General features: G+C 36.7%; 1 protein-coding gene across 3 annotated transcripts in view; it reads left to right on the forward strand.

Moving 5' to 3' along the window:
• The window catches only part of podxl2 (podocalyxin-like 2), a 22567-nt gene extending 2595 nt beyond the window's left edge, over positions 1 to 19972 (forward strand). Inside the window, exons 1-9 of one of the 3 annotated variants that reach the window (XM_016251767.1) lie at positions 207 to 439; positions 7043 to 7303; positions 10061 to 10231; positions 11637 to 12322; positions 13233 to 13307; positions 17220 to 17376; positions 18844 to 18905; positions 19088 to 19267; positions 19495 to 19972. In XM_016251767.1, the coding sequence (XP_016107253.1) occupies positions 382 to 439; positions 7043 to 7303; positions 10061 to 10231; positions 11637 to 12322; positions 13233 to 13307; positions 17220 to 17376; positions 18844 to 18905; positions 19088 to 19267; positions 19495 to 19707 (1863 nt within the window). In that variant the 5' untranslated portion in view covers positions 207 to 381 and the 3' untranslated portion in view covers positions 19708 to 19972. Of the gene's footprint in view, positions 1 to 206; positions 440 to 7042; positions 7304 to 10060; positions 10232 to 11636; positions 12323 to 13232; positions 13308 to 17219; positions 17377 to 18843; positions 18906 to 19087; positions 19268 to 19494 lie in introns of those variants that run through there. The other 2 variants (XM_016251768.1, XM_016251769.1) reach the window with 2 other exon arrangements.
• Positions 19973 to 19991: the final 19 nt, after the last annotated feature.

Genomic DNA, 19991 nt, shown 5'->3' on the forward strand with positions numbered 1-19991 from the left:
TTGTTGATCATAATCGGAGCTCTCCGATTGGTCGACTCCAGAATTCCATCGCTGACCGTTCATTCTAGTTTCATACTAACAAAACCCGCGGCGTTTAGGACCCTGCGTCGCTGCAGCGGGTCACCTGCAGTCACTGCGCCAGGAATCGAACCCTCCAAAATCCTCAGTGTATCGCTGTAAGTCCATTGACTGCAAGAAGAGCAGCACACAAGCTACCGTCCGGCTTTCCTCGCAGTCACGGCTGCCGATCTGCACAGTATATCTCACTCGTGCGGACAGACAGTCGCGTGCTTCGTCTGCCCATCAGCTGACCTTCTGTTTTTAATTCCGATGATTAATTCATGTTAGTGTGTCTCGTCGGTAGCATAACACAATTTCTCAATGCGATCGTTTAAAGCTGCAGAGATGTCGGTCGCGTCTATCCAGTGCCTGATGTTTGGTGAGTTCAGTATTTTGTGTGTGTGTTGTATGAACGATTGCTTTATGTAAATGTATAAAAAAAATTGTTTTTGTAATTATTAAAAAAAAAAAATTTTGAAATAAAAATGCATACATTTTAGTAGTCAGTATTGTACAAATTATATTTTTACTATCTAATATATGTGAAATCATGTATTTAAAAATATTTATAGCCCATTATAATAATAATAATAATGTGATGAAAACCAACCTATTGATTATTTAATCACTGATAAATGTCACTAGTTTTGTGATAGGGTACAGTAATCACAAGGTTTGATTTACGGTACACTGTTCGGTATTGTGTCTGAGAGCAATATGCATCATCATTAACACTTCTCATTGTTTCCATGCATGAGGGGAAAAAAGGCATTGTTATTTTCTGAGATGATCATTTATGATTTGTTGATGTGTGTTGCTTATCATGATCCCCAGCATGAAGAGTCCAGTCATTGAAATCTTTCAGATATTTGTGTTATTGATCTGCTAGTGTGCAGATTAAGGCACACGCCCCTTTTTCCTCCCTATCTAGAGACCGAGCTGATCTATTCAGGTCCAGTCAGGATTTTCAGCATGATTCATCATGTAACTGAGAAAAGAACATTTTGCAGCTGTTGTGGACGCTGATTGTGTGTGTGTGTGTGTGTGTGTGTGTGGTGGCTTGTCATGCCCATGAGGCCACGGCTGACAGATTGTGCTGGTCAAAAGCCGCTCCAGACAGACCGGTGACCAGACACAACAATGACCGGTCAGGTCTGTTTAGTCTAATGAGCAGCACAGATTCAGGCTTAAGCCAAGTCCCTGTTCAACACCCCATTTCACTCATATATGGCATTTGATGATTTGCTCATGTAACGGAGGCCAGCGAGTAAGTGCTGTGCAGGTAAACCTCACTCCCCTGATCTCAAGAGACACACTAGCGACTGACGTTAGAGGCTGCAGTCTTTAGCCTCCTTGTTAGTGCGTCCGCCTCCCATGCCGTCGACCCGGGTTCGAGACCCACTTTACACTCACCCTCTTTAAGTATGTTGTAACACATAATAGCTTAGTATTTTTTCAGGTACGTTGGAGTGCCGTCTAAATATCATGGCGTAAAAGACATGGCCATGGTTTTACTGTGTTGTTCTGGACATATATTGTGATATTCTTTCAGATATAGCAGACTACCATGTAAATATCATTGTATAGGCATTTCGTTGCCATTTTATAAATAGTACTTAGTTTTTTTTGACATGTTACCATGCTTTTAGCATGGTAATCATCCAATACCATAATATATATCAAAGTATTGTCCTGTTTTTGTGGTATTACTATGGTAGTACAATGTTTTTTTGAACTTACTCTGATATTCTTTAAAGTACTTGTATACTGTATCGTATACAATTTATGTCATGTCAAAATACTGCATTATTATTTAGTTACGGTACCATGTGGATACCATGGTGTTTTTTGCAGTTCCTTGGAGTACCATCATGTAAATAGTAAATACCATGGTAATCACGCAATACCGTTATGTATATCAAAGTATTACCCAGTTTTTGTGGTATTACTATGGCAATACAATGCCCTTTGAACTTATACCATGGTATTTTTTGAAGTACTTTGGCGTACCATATAGTAAACTTTTGAAGTCATTGTATATTTCAATGTATTGTATTGCCATTTATGCTGGCATTTTTATGTAGATACCATAGTGTTTTTTTTCACAGTTTCTTGGAGTAACTACCATGGTAATCCCCCAATATTATGTTATATATCAAAGTATTTCCTTGTTTTTGTGGTATTACTTTGGTAATAGAGTGTTTTTGGAATCTATACCATGGTATTTTTGAAGTACCTTGGCATACCACATAGTAAACATTTTATGTCATGGTCAAAGTGCTGTATTGCCATTTAATTTAGGTTACTGTTACAATATTACCATGTAGATACCATAGTAACCAGGTAAATACCATGATAATCACCCAATACTATAATATATATCTCAAAATATATATATTTTTATATTATATATATAAAATTTTATATTATATATATATTCTCAAAATATATATATATAATATAAACCGTATTTTGTAGTATTACTACAGTAATACAATATTTTGGAACTTATACCATGGTATTTTCTGAAGTACCTTGGTGTACCATATCGTAAACGTTTGATGTCTCCGTCAAGGTGTTTTATTGTCATTTAATGTAGGTTATAGTTACAATATTACCATGTAGATACCACACTCTAAAAAATGCTGGGCTAAACACAACCCAGTGCTGGGTAAAATAGGGACAAACCCAGCAATTGGGCTGTTTTGACCCAGCGGTTGGGTTAAATGTTTAACCCAACCTTCTGGGTAGTAACCCAACCGCTGGGTCAAAACATCCTAATTGCTGGGCTTGTCCCTATTTTACACAGCACTGGGTTGTATTTAACCCAGCATTTTTTAGAGTGCATAGTGTTTTTTACATTTCTTTGGAGTATGTAAGCATGTACATACCATGTTAATCACCCAATACCATGATATATATCAAAGTACTTCCCTGTTTTTGAGGTAGTACTATAATAATGTTTTTTTTTACCTTATTTGAACATATAATGTCTTTGTCAAAGTGCTGTGTTGTCATTTAATTAGGGTTATAGTTACAGTATCATGTTTATACCATGTCGATACCATCATTAATTGGACATGCACCACTTGGAGAACAATTTAAATGGTCATCATTCAGTACTATGGTGCAACTCATGCCCTCTTTAGCAGTATCAGGCACTGCAGACCTGCAGCTGCCAGTCTGTAGACTATAAATCTGACTCCTACCGCTCGATGCCACCTACACACACAGGAACTGCTGCAATGTAAGCTGGCACAGCCCAGAAACCCATTCAGGTCGGGTGACATCAGCATTTATCTTGCCGCTGAGCCCGTCTTGACCTGAGCCGCTCGTTTGAGATGTGGCTTTATCTCTGAGAGGAAAGGAAAGGAGATGGAGAGGATTTAACACAGAGAAATAATTGGCAGCAGTATGTATTCACAGAGTGTTGCTGAAGTCCAGATGTCTCACACTTTAAATTGGGCCAAGCTTTGGTGGGTTTGATGATTTATGAATCATTTTATTCTGTGTTCAGGCTCCTCGTCTCTTTTAGAGAGAGTCTGATACTGACGCTGGCTGAACTGCTCATATATTTAATACAATAGCTGCTATGTGATGGATCTGTGTTTGTATCAGATGGCAAAGGATTGTGGTGTCTTGGCCTGAACGGATGAATGCGCACTATCAGACGTCTGAAATCAGTCAGAAACAGGTGGGCGCTGGTCATGTTGCGACTGTTATGATATAAAAACCACACTGTAGAAGATGTCAAGAACATGTCTGATTCATATTTCATTACCATTTAGATTTTTTTTTTTTTACATTGTGACATTATTTTCACAACATTTTTTTAAAGGGGTCATATGATGCTGCTAAAAAGAACATTATGGTGTGTATTTGGTGTAATGAAATGTGTTTATGCGGTTTACGGTTAAAAAAACACATTATTTTCCACATACTGTACATTATTGTTTCTCCTCTATGCCCCGCCTTTCTGAAACGTGCCGATTTTTACAAAGCTCAGAATCGATCTGAAAAAGCGATGTGTGCTGTGATTGGCCAGCTATCCAGTGCGTTGTGATTGGCCGAATTTCTCAAGCGTGTGACGGAAATGTTACGTCCCTTGCCATATTGTGATGCCTGCGGCAACCACATGTGGCGACCCCGGGCTGGACTCAGCTTTGTCCATGGTGAAAGCCGATCCGGCGATTGACAGCGCTAAGTTGATGTATTTCCTTAGCGACCACCACGGATCAGCTCCAGGCATGACGAAGCGATATCGTCCTCTTTTGGAAGACCAAACAAAGTAGTTTCGCTTTCACAACGAAGCACACAGCGTCTTCACGACATGGCGGCGGCGGCAACAATACTACAGCGAGAATAAAAGTTACGCCTTCTTTCTTTGCGTGAACATTTGGGCAGCCTTATGCAAATCTTCCCACATAGTGATGTAGACATGTGAGGGCGTGTTAGAATGAGCCGTTTTAGGTAGGCGGGGTTGACTCTTAACATTTATAAAGAATATCGCTTTGGATTTGAGACTTTAGTCTTTGCAACTTTACAGATCTTCTTTATGCACCAAGAGCTTGTGACACTCCAAAGAGAAAGGAAAAATTTAAATAGCATCATATGACCCCTTTAATTTATGTATTTATTTGGAGTGACATGATGTAGACAGGTTATTGACAATTTTATTTATTTATTTATTTGACCTGTATACATCAAATCTTCCTGAAATAAGAACTTAAATGAGCAAATATCCCATATTTTCATCCTGAAGTCAGAAACATCTTTGGGGTATTTTATTTGTCTCAGGAAACACATTAAATATTAAATGATAAGCATAAATAAGTAGATTTTTATTAATTCAGAGAACTGAGTAAAGGGAGATTTTTTTGAAGTTCTTCTTACAAACATTTTAGCAAAATATGTCCTCTTTTTAGTAGTGCCTCTCTGCTGTTATTAAAGTTCTTCTTTTGTCCTTCAGGTTTATGCATCTTCTTAAGTTTCATTTGGTTCATCCAACTCCCCAAGTGCAAAGATCCTGGACAGGTTTTGTTGCCGCAGAGCCTCTATGAACGAGATATTAGCTTTTATGATTAATGTGCCATTTAATGTGTCCAAACTTTGAGAGCATCTCTGGGGCAGAAGGCCAAGGAGCATTCCTCAGAGATAGACGTGTTTGGGTTCAGGCATCAGCAAATTCACTATTCGCTGTTCAAGCGAGGTCAGAAGTAGCCTTGCAGAAACCGGAGTCCACTGAGGAAAAATAAGATTGCGTCAACCATAATTAATATGATCTACTGGGGCGGGACATTGACACTTTCTAAGGACATACATCACAGAGATAGAGGTGACACTGTGTTTGGTACTTCCCTTTTGGGATGCTTTACTGGTTGGTAGATGTTTAGGAAGAATCTAAAGATGCAAAAAACCCAAAATTTTAATTCTGTAATCATTACTTCTTTTTATTCTAAACTAGTATGGCCATTTGTTGACCAGTGACCATGTAGTGATTGTCAAGCTCCAAAAATGTCAATAAAGGCACGATGAAAGTCCATATTGCTTGTGCATTGAATTCCAAGTCTTTTGAAGTCAGATAGTTTTGCATTAGGATCAGACACAACGGAATTATTCACTGATAATTGGATCCAAGAACCAAAGGTGTTCAGCATCATCAACATCAAGCCTGTGCAACAAGTTTTTGCACCGTATTTGAACGCAAATAAGAAAGTGCCATGGCAACAAAGTTGTATAATTTTCCAAATTTTGGAGAATTGTATGCTACACTCTTAAAAATAAAGGTGCTTCACGATGCCATAGAATAACCTTTTTGTCTAAATGTTTCCATAAAGAACCTTTAACATCTGAAGAACCTTTCTGTTTCACAAAAGGTTCTTTGTGGTGAAAGAAGGTTCTTCAGATTATAAAAAGGTAAGAAAGAGATGGTTCTTTAAAGAACCTTTGACTGAATGGTTCTTTGTGGAACCAAAAATGGTTCTTCTATGGCATCGCTTGAAGAACCTTTTGAAGCACCTTTATTTTTAAGAGTGTAGCTTAAATTCTGCAGGTGTATTGATGTTCAACTTCAATTGACATTTTGTTGCACTTTTCCAAGTGGATCGTTGGATATTCAGACTTCCAAAATCCGACTTGAATAGAATGTTGCATTACTGATAATGTAGAAAGATTTTCGAAAATTAAAGTGGTCTTTTAATCTTTAATTCTCTCAAATTTACTCAGTAAATGTCATTTGGTTATTTGGAATTATACTCTCCAGCAGTGTCCCATTTTGGAAGTTTCCGCAGCATTGCATGGCTTGAGTTCACTGGATGTCCCGGGTCTCTAAAACCACTGGAATGTTTCCAGAAGGCGAAGTTGATCGATTCATAAATTGGAGCAGGAAGTGCCCGGTTTTTCCACACTGTTAATTACCACACAATCACACACTTGCTAAATATAATACCAGAGTCGCCAAAACGTCAGCCTGCTGGTCTCCTTAACTAAACCGAGCCTCACTAGAGAATATATTTCATTAAACAGACCCATGAATAAAAACTAAATCCGTGTCAGAATTAGAGAACTGTGTAATTGGCTTTTAAACTCCAACTTGGCTCCAACAGAAGAGCCAGAAGCAGATTTCAGCCCAGTTGTCGCCTTTTTCGGCTGTCCAGTGTTTAAACCAATGCTAATCCTGTGGTGACCTGGTAGGGCGAGGAAAGATAAGACCGGGTGGTTTGAGAGACAACGCTAAGCCGGCATGATACAGAGCCAGCTGTGGTTGAAGCCCATAAGGGCCGGGACTCAAAAGATGTCTCCAGTCAGTGTTCGATGGATGCATACATCCTTGAAACCATCTGTCACTGTTGAAGCTATTAAGAAAGATTAATTTGTGGTGAAGGAGTTGGTTTGGTTCTTTGTTGCTGATTTTGATTCGTGTATTGAATGAATCCAAGTTCAAAAAGTGAGCTTATATTATATTTATTTTTCTTTCATTTAGGTTCAGTTCTCCTGGTTCTGGTGTGTGCCGAGGTTCTGAGTGCTGATCCAGCGCTCCTACCCAACCCGCTCCGCTCCCACGGGCCAGTTCTGGATGTTCCCGTAGGCTTTGAGGAACACGATGAGGTCTCGAGGGAACGCAGGCCTGGCTTCATGGAGAGTTCTCAGGAGAGCTCCGGGTTCTTTAGCGAAGACAGCGAGGACGGCAAGAACGCTCATATCGAGACCAAAGACACCAGCATTGACCTAAGTGCCATGAATGGTGAGTAGAAACAGTCATTCGAAACATTATTCACGCATGTTACTACACAGTCATTAAGTTTGTTTATGTAAACTTTCAAAGACATGAAGAAAATGACTTTCCTTTTTCATCTGATGTCATGAATCTCATTTGTCAATCAAGGGCGGAAATGTTCGCTCTGACACTGGAATGACAATTCAATTACGGAAAAATTTTGGTTGCATTTTTACGTAAAAAAATTGGGTCAAGAACTTATCGTTTGTCAACTGGCGGTGTTAACATATTCACTCTGTCAACAACTTGACTTGATTCAATTACGAATGAAATTTGGTGGCAATATTACATTGGAAAATGCATCAAGTGCTTGTCATTTGTCAACCAGAAATGTAAATATATTCGGTCTGACAGCGTTTTGACTTGATTCAATTATGAACAAAATTTGGTTGCACATTTACAATTAAATTTGGGTCATGTGCTTGTCGTTTGTCAGCTAGAAATGTAACTATAGTTGATCTGACAGCGATCAGATGATTTAATTATGAACGAAATTTGGTTATTTTATTTTTTACTTTTGCTATTTATGATCCTACTTGCCATTTGTCAACTAGGGGTGTTAATATATCCGCTCTGACAAAGTTTTGACTTAATTCAATTACAAACAAAATTTGGTTGCAATATTATATTTGAAAATTACAATTTTGCAACCAAATTTAGTTTGTCGCAAACAAAATTGCGTGTCATTTGTATATTCGAAATGTCAGTATAGTTGCTCTGACATTGATCTGACTTGATTCAATTATGAACAAAATTTGGTTGCATATTGATGAGGAAAAATGGGTCAAGTACATGTCTTTTTTTTGTCAATTATTAGCTCTGACAACTGTATGACCTACTTAAATTATGAAAGAAATTTGGTTGCATATTTGCGACTGGAAAAATGTCAAGTACTTGTCATTTGTAAGCTAGGGGTGTTAATACAGTATTCGCTCTGGCAACGAATTGACTTAATTAAGAGCGCAATTTGGTTGCAATAGTATATTCGCAAGTGGGTCAAATGTTTGACATTTATCAACTAGATGTGTAAATATACTTGCTCTGACAATTTTATGACTCGATTCATTTCCTATTGAAATTTGGTTGTGTATTTATGTTCGAAAATGACTGAAAAAGTATATGCTGCACCTGTAAATTGTGCAGCAAAGGCACTGAATGACGACAGATTCATATTAGGGCAGTACCTCTGTATGACTCAGCCTCTAGACAGTTATTTAACTCGCAAAAATGACTTGATTGCCAAAGAGGCCGTTAGAGGTGTAAAGTGGTGTGAACAACAGCTTTTAGGACTCATTATCTTGCGTCATTTCCTCGACACCTGCAGTCCCCTGCTGATGTTTACCTTTTTTTGTTGATTAGAGTTTTGTCGGCTTTAACAATTCCACTGATGTTTCTTCAGTCCACCTTGTGGTCGTGGACATGTTTCGTAGCACATCCCAGAGTAGAGAAAATATATCTGCATTCTACACAACTCCTGGGAATTAATGTGCCTGAAAACAGTATTATTTTTAGTTCACCTGCTAGCTCGCTAACCGCAGTGGCCTGTTTCCGGTGTGTGCGCATGAGGCAGAGAGAAGGACGGAGCTGTCCAATGATTTTCTGCCGTGAGGAGTGTGACATTTTTTTATTTTCTCTGGTGGATATCAGCTTGATTCAGCTGGCACACTCACACTGTACGCTAAGTGAGACATCAATGTTATAATTTGTCATATTAGTGATTTGAACAAACCCATAATCCTAAGTATTAAACCTTGGCACAACACTCACGTTTTCCTTTGAAACATTTTTTGGTTAATAGTTGGGACTCTATGGGTGCACTGAATGGACCTGAAGACGACAACACAGCTATCTGCTTTAGAACTTGAGACAAACTTGAAAATGTTTGGTTAATTGTTTTACACAAGCGCACATATGGAAGATGAGTGAATTTGCGGCCACAGCAGTAAATCTGAGCGTGAACACGAGAGCCCGTCACACTCAACCGCTGCTGAATGAGTAACGTGCACGCCGTGTCACACCGCAGACAGGCTTGACTGATCAGCCGTATGGAGAGACAGGTGGACACAACCATGACTGAGTGTGTGTGTGTGTGTGAAGACACTTCAGGTGGTGTTCTCACCTGGCTCTGTGCCTGCACCTACTCACCAGGAAAGTGAGCGTTTATCTGTTTAGGGAATAGACATAGACTATCTATCTATCTATCTATCTATCTATCTATCTATCTATCTATCTATCTCTATCTGTCTGTCTGTCTGTCTTTCTATCTATGTCTGCTGTTCTATCTTTCTTTCTGTCTATCTATCTGTCTATCTGTCTATCTATCTATCTATCTATCTATCTATCTATCTATCTATCTATCTATCTATCTATCTATCTATCTATCTATCTATCTATATGTCTATCTGTCTGTCTGTCTGTCTGTCTATCTGTCTATCTGTCTATCTATCCCTGTGGTTTGGTGCTCTTCTGTCTACACTCTCAGGAGTTTTCAGTCCTCTTGTCCCTTTCACACATCCACCTGTCTTTAATTAGTGTGAAGACCTCCAGTTACCTGATGCTTTTCATCCCAAGCCAATAGCAGTAGAGTAATTGAACAGAGGGAGGAATGATTCCACTGGATCTTAGCGCGATGTTGAGAAACACAGGCTGTCAAATTTGGAGTTGTGCTATTGTTCTCTAAAAGACACTTTCAGTACATGTATCTGTTTGTTTTTGTGCTCTCAGAGCGCTGTCTGATGCCCAAGAAGGTGGGACCTTGTCGTGGGGCGCTCCCTCGCTGGCACTTTAACCCCGTCGCTAAGAAGTGCGAAAACTTCATATTTGGGGGCTGCAGAGAAAATCGCAATAACTTCCTGTCGCTGGAGGAGTGTGCCAAATCTTGCCACACAGTCCCTGGTATGCTGCTTTTTTTATTACATCCAGTTAGGATAATTTTCTTGATAAAGTATAGATATATCGGCTCTCTCCTGCTGACACTAGACAATAGCTCTCCTCATTACAGCAAGTCTCAGTGTGGCAGTGTGTGCGTCTCATGAATAATCAGGCAGCAATCGAGAGCTCTCGGGTCCCTGATGTGTGTGTTGTGCCAGACGCAGGTGCAGTGCTGCAGTGCAGCTGCTCGAATCTGCTGTACTCAAGAAACAAAAGATGAATAAGACCGTGTGTTCCCATCAGATCTTACTACACTATATCCTATTATATTATAGTGTGAAAGCAACATTTTCTTAATAAGTGTTTGCTGTATACCACACTATAATAAACTATCCTGTTACACTCAAAAACTACATTTTTACCAGGCTATGCAAACACTATAATAGGCTTTCAATATGCTGTATTATACAAGACTTTGGCATCTTTGACTTTACTGTATCCCACTTGAGACGGACTACCGATATTCACTCTTTTAAACTTTGGTTATCGGTTATTTAATATTAAGTCTACCAATCAATAGTGTTTCTCTAAAGAAAATGTTAAGCTATGTTTAGATGTAGCCCAAAAGAAATCTGAAAATAAGTTTCTGACCATTTATATCACAACTTAGCATCAATATAATGCCATAAATGAAAACAATGAAAACATATGTAATAGTATTTAAATCTAAAAACATTTACATATTTTAATATTTAATTAGTTATAATATATAATATTAAATATTATTAAAGCATATAATGTTTTTATAGTTGTAGTACAGTGTTATTTTAATATCATAAACGCATTATTCTAGTTTTTATTAATATTTTGAAATAATTTTATTTTTATATTTTCTGTTTGCACTTTAACTTTAGCAACCGTTTTAGTAATTTAGTGTGTTTTTTTTTTTTTTGTATTTGTATAATTTGTCTTTAAATCTCTAGATTTTTATACATTTTATTTCAGTTTTAGATTTATCGCATTTAGATGTGTTTAGTTAAATCGGAAATCGTACTAACGGGATTTTTTTGTAATTTTTTGAATTAACAAAAATGCTTTTATTTTTTTAGTTTAGTTAACGATAACAACCCTGATATAGTCTAACAGCATAAATAAAGAAATAATTATTGGTTCTCAGACATTTAACTTTAAGATAATATGTATTTTATCAGTCATATGAAGGCAATATCGGTTTGTCTCTAAAGCTCAATACTACCAAACTTGAAAAACCAACTACAAAAACAAACGATACCATTATAGCTTAGCATAAGCATAATGTAGAATAGTTTATTACAGTTTAGCACTGTATAGTTTGGAATAGTAGAGTATGTGTACTTTGATTTATGTCTTCGAAATGTTTACAACTTTTTTTTGCTTTATTCCCTCATAGATTACAGCCCTTCGTCCCCAGAACCACCATCTTTGCCACTTTCTCTGAGCCAAAAGCCCACTGAGATGAATTTCTCTTCCTCATTGTTCATACCCACAACTGAGTCCATCGACCCGGAGCAGTGGGAGAGTGATTCAGAATCGAGCGGCTTCCGTCTCCACCCCTCCTCCGGGCCGTCAATCGCAGGTGCAGAAGACCATGCCCACTCCACAGCCACGCCCCCCGTCCTCCGACTCGCCCGTCAGAACCAGCCAGAGGCCACAGCTGGGCCTGACAGGCGCCTGACGTCCGACAACCCGTTTGATGACGAGAGGGGCCGTGTGGTAACACAAGCACCCACGGCTCCTGAAATCGGGCCCCTGCCGAGCCGGGAGCCCCTGCAGCCGGACAAACCGCACCAGGATGATTCTGAGGAAGATGAGGACGAGGAAGAGGTAGTGGTTTTTCCCACCGAACCAGATGAGGAGGAAGGGGACGAATGGCGGTACCTCACGCCGCTCACAACCGGACCCTCGTCCTCCCCCGCTTCAGATATGCCGCCCTTGGTCTTCACCGAAACTGCCTGGCAGGGGGCGCCGCTCACCACACCCGAGGATGAGGAGGGGGCGGAGCTTCGACACGGCGGGACCGAATATCTCACCGAAACGGTGCTGCATGACTCAGAGCTGTCCCAGGAGGCCGAGCAGGTACTCAGTGGCAGAAAATAAGAAATTAACTGAGCTCTATAATAATATGTAATAATATATAAAATAATATATTCTTTCTTATATAAAATGTTCAAACACAATGTTTGAAGCAGAAAAAAATTTCAAGACCTTCAGAATTCAGCTGTACGTGCTCAAAGATAAAAATATGTACCACTGAATAATATATGAATATATGACAAATAATAAAGTATATCATGATATAATACTATTAATAATAATAATAATAATAGTAATATATAAACATAATAACAAGAAGAAATGTCTTGTAAGAATTTGGATTAACTTTATTTTTAGATTTTCTGTTTTAATTTTAGCTCAAGCTTTAATTTTTTTTTTATCAGTTTTCTAAAATTTCTATTAAGCTTTAATTTATTCTTGTTTCAATTGTAGTAATTGTGGTACTTCATCTTAACATATTTATTTTGGTAAGTGCCAAGGCAATATTTCTATTTATATATCTTATTTAATATATATCTTATTTAATTTTCAGTTTTTCATCTAATTTCTATATATTATGTCAACTTCCAAATTTAAATTACCAAAAAAATCAAAATAAATTGTTAATAGTTTTAATTTGATCTAACAATAACAACACTGGTAAGGAGTAATGTTATGTACTTTTTATCATTTCAGCTTTCAAAAATATTGATAAAACAAGTGAATCCTACAAGTGGTTCTTGTTATAAAATTCTCAATTGTTTGTTTGGATGAAATATATTGTGTCTTCTTGGAAATTATTTCACGATTGATTTTTCTGACTGCGTTGGAAGAGTAATGTGTTTATAGATTTGTTCTCCAGGCAGCGCGGCAGGTTGTCAGCAAGCATTTCGGTTAAACCACAACAATTCACTGCAATCCAGTGACTCTCTTTGTTTCTCATTCTGTGCAGGTGATTTGTGTCGACTGGAGCAACCTTGCAGGAAAGGGCTACGTTATACTCAACATGACGGACAACTTTGACTGCGTAAGTGCTGCTTTTTCACAAAACCCAACCCAGAACTCTCTAGCTAACCTTAACCCAACCACATATTGTTCTTGCATGAGCAAACCACTTGCATTTTCTTCATAAAAATCTGTTTTTCCATTACAATGAATTACTCTTAATTAAGGTGTATGTTCCGCTCAGAGCCCGTTTGACGTACTGCAGCAGAAATGCTAAGCGTTGCAGGAAGATCTCTGTCTGAGAAACATGCTGACTGCACAACTAACGACGCTCAGCACAAACAACTCACGCTGTGAGCTCTTGAGTGCATTTGTTTTATTAGCAGCCTGAACAATCCTCTGACCTTTGTAGAGAAGAAAAAAGAAAATGTGATTCTTAATCTCATGAACTCGTTAACAGCACTGCAAAATGCAGAAGCAAATGTGTCTTAAAGGGGTCATATGATGCGATTTCAAGTTTTCCTTTCTCTTTGGAGTGTTACAAGCTGATTGTGCATAGATAAGATCCCTGAAGTTGCAAAGACTAAAGTCTCAAAACCAAAGAGATATTCTTTATCAAAGTTAAGACTCTGCCACGCCCCCCTAAAACGGCTCGTTCTAACACGCCCCCACATATCTACCTCACTATGTGGAAATATTAGCATAATGCCGCCCAAATGTTTTAAAAAAGCATCATATGACCCCTTTAAAGGTTAATCTTGTCCTACTAGACCTGTCATTATATTTTATTTAAAGGAATAGTTCACCAAAAAAATTATATTTAGCCTACTTAAAATGCCACCCTAAGGCCATCCAAGATGTAGATGAGTTTGTTTCTTCATCAGATTTGGAGAAATGTAGCATTCCATCACTTGTTCCCCAGTGGATGCTCTGCAGTGAATGGGTGCCGTCAGAACGAGAGTCCAAACAGCTAATAAAAACATCACAATAATCCACAAGAAATCCACACCACTCCAGTCCATCAGTTAACATCTTGTGAAGCAAAAAGCTGTGTGTTTGTAAGAAACAAATCCATCATTAAGACATTTTAACTTCAAACTGTTGCATCTGGCTAAAATACGAGTCCAAAATCCAAAATAAAAATAAATAAATAAAAATAAAATAAATCCCAATAAAAAAATAAACCACATAATTGTTTAGAACTGTTTTGGACTATTTTTGCTTGTAAACATTGCTTGATCTGTGCAGATTTCTCTTCTGATGCAGACGAGATTGCTTTTTCACCGGAGAAAACAATATTATGGATAGAAGACGTGCTTGAAGTTAAAAACATCTTAATGATGGATTTGTTTCTTTGTATCTATTGGCTTCACGAGTTAACTGATGGACTGGAGTGGTGTGGATTATTGTGATGTTTTATCAGCTGTTTGGACTCTCGTTCTGATGGCACCCATTCACTGCAGAGCATCCACTGGTGAGCAAGTGATTTAATGTTGAATTTCACCCAAAAACAAAGTCAGTGATCAGAGCTACTAGATTGACAATAAGGTACCACAAAAGTGGTCCATATGACTTACAGTACAAACCAATGATATTTAAAGACCATATCTGAATGTATGCTAAATTTGGGTCTGTTCTTCACATAAAGCATCGTATGGCGTTAGTAGACCAGTAAAATATAGTGCAAAAGTCATATTGGCTTCTTGTACTGTGGTTTTATGGTGGTTTTCTGTCATTTTTGGATCTTGCCCGTGCCAGTACCCATTCATTTTTGGTTTATTAATTGGCATAAAAGAGTAAAGCAGAATTTTGTTTGAGAATTTGATGAGAAATGTTTGACTTCATTTTGAGATCTCGTATAGTTTATTATTATTTTGAGTTGGGCTTTATATTTTTAATTTTAGTTACATTTGTAGCAATTATGTTGTGTTTTAGTATTTTTTATCAGTTTTAGTTTGTCTATTTAGTTTCTATTTTAGTTTTACTTCAACTTACTAAACAAAACATACTAAACAAAAATTTGAATTTACCGTCACAACTAACTGAAATATATCTGTACTCCCACCCGTAACATGAGTAGGAAAAATGCATTGGTGGCCATGACTTAACAATTTGTTCCCACACTCTAAAAAAATGCTGGGTTAAATACAACCCAGTGCTGGGTAAAATAGGGACAAACCCAGCAATTGGGCTGTTTTGACCCAGCGGTTGTTTAAATGTTTAAGTGGATTTGATGTTGGGTTAAATGTTTAACCCAACCTTCTGGCTAGTAACCCAACCGCTGGGTCAAAACAACCCAATTGCTGGGTTTGTCCCTATTTTACCCAGCACTGGGTTGTATTTAACCCAGCATTTTTTAGAGTGCACAACTTATTAATTCATGGCCACGTTTCAGTAAATCGTGGCCCCGTTGTACTTAATTAAGTTAAAACGAGGGAACGAATTAGTACAATGTGGCCACAACGTACCAAAATTAGGAATCTAATAAATTAATCAGTAGTGGGAATGAATTTAGTCGTAATGAATGAATTCAGTCATAATTAATCAGTCGTGAGAAGTAATCCTTAATTCGTACCAATTATGTCATATGTTTTTTTTGGCATTTTTAGTTTTATTCAACGATAACAGCGCCGTCTTTGACTCAAGTCTCTGCACAGTTTGAGACATTATTAAGATCTCTTCTGAAACTCCTCAGTTCTCCGTTGAATCCCCCTGTGATCCGTGTAAAGCTACCCTGTGATGTTTCATTGGCACATACACGTTCTCGCCGGCGTAAAAGAAGCCGGTTGTCTGTTGCCACGGTAACGCTCCAGTGCCACGTAATTGCAGCATGATCCACTGTATATCATATCATCATCATATATTTTTATTTACTTGATTTTATTTGCTTGTTACATTTCAAGGTGTAGTTTCTGGCACATTCTATGCTAATTCTATTTTATATAAATACATGGTATGCTCCTATTTTATTCTATTTTTATTTATTAATTACATTATTCTATGATGTATATATTTATCTTTTTTTATACTGTCCACTACACTACATTTACATGTATTACATTTTTTCATAAATTTAGTGCATTTATACTCCCATTTTATTGTATTCATTTATTCATGATGCATAAAACATATATATATAATCATATTATATTTATTTGATTTTGTTTTGTAATATATTACATTATAAGGTGTTTTTTTTACAAATTTCATGAATTTTGTAACATAAATACAACTCATTTATGCTCATATTTTACTGTATTTTGTACTGTATTGATTATACCATTTTATGATGTTTTTAATATTTTTGGTCCACTATATTGCATTGAGCTGTATTTCATTAAGTACATTTTATGAACATTTATACTCTTTTTATTGTATTTATTTATTGTTTGCGACACTGCATGGTGCATTAAAGCTTATATAATTATATGATCATATATTTATGTCAGTTTTGTTTGCTATATTAATTTCTAGGTTCATTTTCTGACAAATAGTATAATTTTTCGTTTACACGTTATTCATGTTCACATTTTACTTTCACTTTATTTATAGATTACACAGTTTTATGATTTTTAAAAAATATTTTGTCCACTATATTGCATTGAAATATATTTCATTTTTATGTAAATGCATTTTGTGCACATTTATACTCCCATTTTATTGTATTTCTTTATTGTTAGCAACATTAGATGTTTTTCCCAGTATTTCATATATTTAAATTTGTCCTCTATATTACATTTCAATGTGCATTTTCTGACAAATTCCACATAATTTATTCTCTCAATTTAAGTATTTATTTATTGACTGCACAGTTTCATGTTTTTTCATGATATATTTAATTTTGAATTTTATATGCCTACATACACACAGTTTTTGGCGACAATGAAAAAAATATAATTAATACATACACACACATCAGTGTATTTCTCAGTTTTACCATTTCAGGACAGTGACATTTTAGTGATGGTTTGTGTCTTGTGTGTGTCTCTCTCAGGATGAGTTTCGTACGGAGAGCGGTGACAGACTCCTGGAGATGCTGGAAAACACTTTCTCCAGAAAGATGAACATCCCAGAAGGCTCCTGGCTCATTTTCCTCAGCAAACCCACACAGCAGGACCACCAGCTTCTGATGGCCTTAGCCAGCGAGCAGGGTAACACACACACACACACACACACACACAGGGCCTCTGTGGTCACATGTAATGTGAGGCTTAATGTTTAAATGAGAGGTGTTAGTCATTTATTGGCTTTTCATTTCATGCTCTATATAAAAGGATAAATATAGCACGTATTATCTCTCGCATCTCTGTGCGGTGCATTGGTGAGATGTTGTATCTACTCAGGTGAATCTTACAAAGCCTGTCAAAGGCTTGTTTGAGGTCGTGTTCACAAAATCAAAAGAGCAAAATGAGTAATTATATTTTGCATTAAGAAAATTAAGACTGTTTAGGTACCTGTTTAAGATGTTTTGCATTCTGTCATATTTATCATCGTTTTCATGAAAGTGAAGCCCATTGTGCCCCCAATTCTTATTACCGAAATAAAGAAATTAGGTTACACTTATTTTACAGTGTCCTTGATACAGTGTAATTTATTTAAGTACTCTGTAATGTTAATTAACAACATGTACTTACTATATGGTTAGGATTAGGGGGTTACACTTTATTTTAAGGTGTCCTTGTTACAGTGTAATTATACATTTAAGTACTGAATAATATTAATTAACTACATGTACTTACTATATGGTTAGGGTTAGGGTTACTTGCATGTATTTATGCATAACTTATTGTTATTATAATAGTGTAACAAGGAGACCTTAAAATGCATGTATTTATGCACAATTTATTGTTATTACTATAGTAAGTTCGTGTAATGTGTAACAAGGACACTAAAATATAGTGAAATCATTCAATTATTCATATGATATGGTAGTACTTGTTGCACTGAATGGGATTTATGCTCATTTATTTAAAAATGTGTTCGGATAGAATAATTGTGTGGATAGCATTATTGAGAATTTAGGGGTAAATGTGCTTATCTGTAATTTCTTTTTAAAAGCATTTACAATGCAAAAGATCCTAATGGTCCTAAAATAGGCTAAACTTTCTTTACTAAGGTGTGCTTTATTATTATTATTTTTTAAATAGTTAGCTTATTAAATAAACCCTCTTTAAAAAAAAAACATTCTATGGTATTTTAGTCTAATTTTATCTTCATATTGTCTTTTCGTTGAAGAAATTATCCCTCCAAAAGATGTCCTGTCCAAGGACACTAAAATATGGTGAAATCATTCAATTATTCATATGATATGGTAGTACTTGTTGCACTGAATGGGATTTATGCTCATTTATTTAAAAATGTGTTCGGATAGAATAATTGTGTGGATAGCATTATTGAGAATTTAGGGGTAAATGTGCTTATCTGTAATTTCTTTTTAAAAGCATTTACAATGCAAAAGATCCTAATGGTCCTAAAATAGGCTAAACTTTCTTTACTAAGGTGTGCTTTATTATTATTATTTTTTAAATATTTACTTTATTAAATAAACTCTCTTTAAAAAAAAAACTTTCTATGGTATTTTAGTCTAATTTTATCTTCATATTGTCTTTTCGTTGAAGAAATTATCCCTCCAAAAGATGTCCTGTCAATGTTAGGGGAAATCACAAGAGGTCTATATGAGGTGAGACTTTAATGCAGCAAATAATACAATAAATAAACTTATGTAACATGGATAATAATTTATAATAAATATTTATTTGTTTTTGTTTTATTATATATTTTAATTTATTACTACCATTAATATTAGCATTTATTGTGATTTATTTTAATTGTATTACTATTATTATTATTATTTATTTTCAGATTGGAATTCAGAATTATTCGACCGTGAACACGTGCCACTCAAGGCCCAGTCAGACGCGTAGCGACTACGGAAAGCTGTTTGTGGTTCTAGTGATCATCGGATCGGTTTGTGTGCTCATTATTGCTTCTGGAATCATCTATATCTGCTGGCAGCGTCGTTTACCCAAACTCAAAAACATGGTAGGTCTTTGAAATGGTGTTTGCTTAAAAAACAACTGAGGTAACGTTACAAGCCCAAATGTTCTGTGGTATTGACAAATTATGCTGTCAACACAACTCGGGCGCGATTAATATGCAATTCGAATTCTAATGACTAACCTCAACGTTCTCTGAATGTCGTTTCGGGTTCGAATTGATTTACTATTTGTCTTTGGTTTCATCCCTTCTGCTTTACGGCGCGTCCGAAGTCGAGAGGCGAAGAGCTGAACTTTGTGGAGAACGGTTGCCATGACAACCCCACACTTGACGTAACAAGCGACAGCCAATCAGAGATGCAGGAGAAGAAACACAGCGCCAATGGGGTGACGGTGGGCGGGGACGGCGGAAGCGGTTGGCAGGTGCTCGTCAATAAGCCCGGGAAAAATGAGGAAGACAACCAAGAGGAAGACACGCACCTTTAATCTCGGGAAAACAATCAGAAAAAAAACGGCATGGGAAAGCAGTATCGCATTACAGACTATGAAGGCACAAAACATTTTCAAGCTTTTTCGAAACATGTGCTGTATAAAATGTGATGTCTTTTGGCTTGTATGACGTTTTTCTTTATCTGCGTTACTAAATTTAAACAGACTTTTAAAAAGTGCTTTAAAACGGCGACTTGTATGATAATGGGACAATTTTCAGTGCAGAATTTATTTAAATCGAATGTGTCAAACAATCAGTGAGGCATTTTATAATTTAAAAT

Source organism: Sinocyclocheilus grahami, unplaced genomic scaffold (assembly GCF_001515645.1).
Source record: "Sinocyclocheilus grahami isolate Dianchi unplaced genomic scaffold, SAMN03320097.WGS_v1.1 scaffold1070.1, whole genome shotgun sequence".
In the NCBI taxonomy this organism is placed as follows: Eukaryota; Metazoa; Chordata; class Actinopteri; order Cypriniformes; family Cyprinidae; genus Sinocyclocheilus; species Sinocyclocheilus grahami.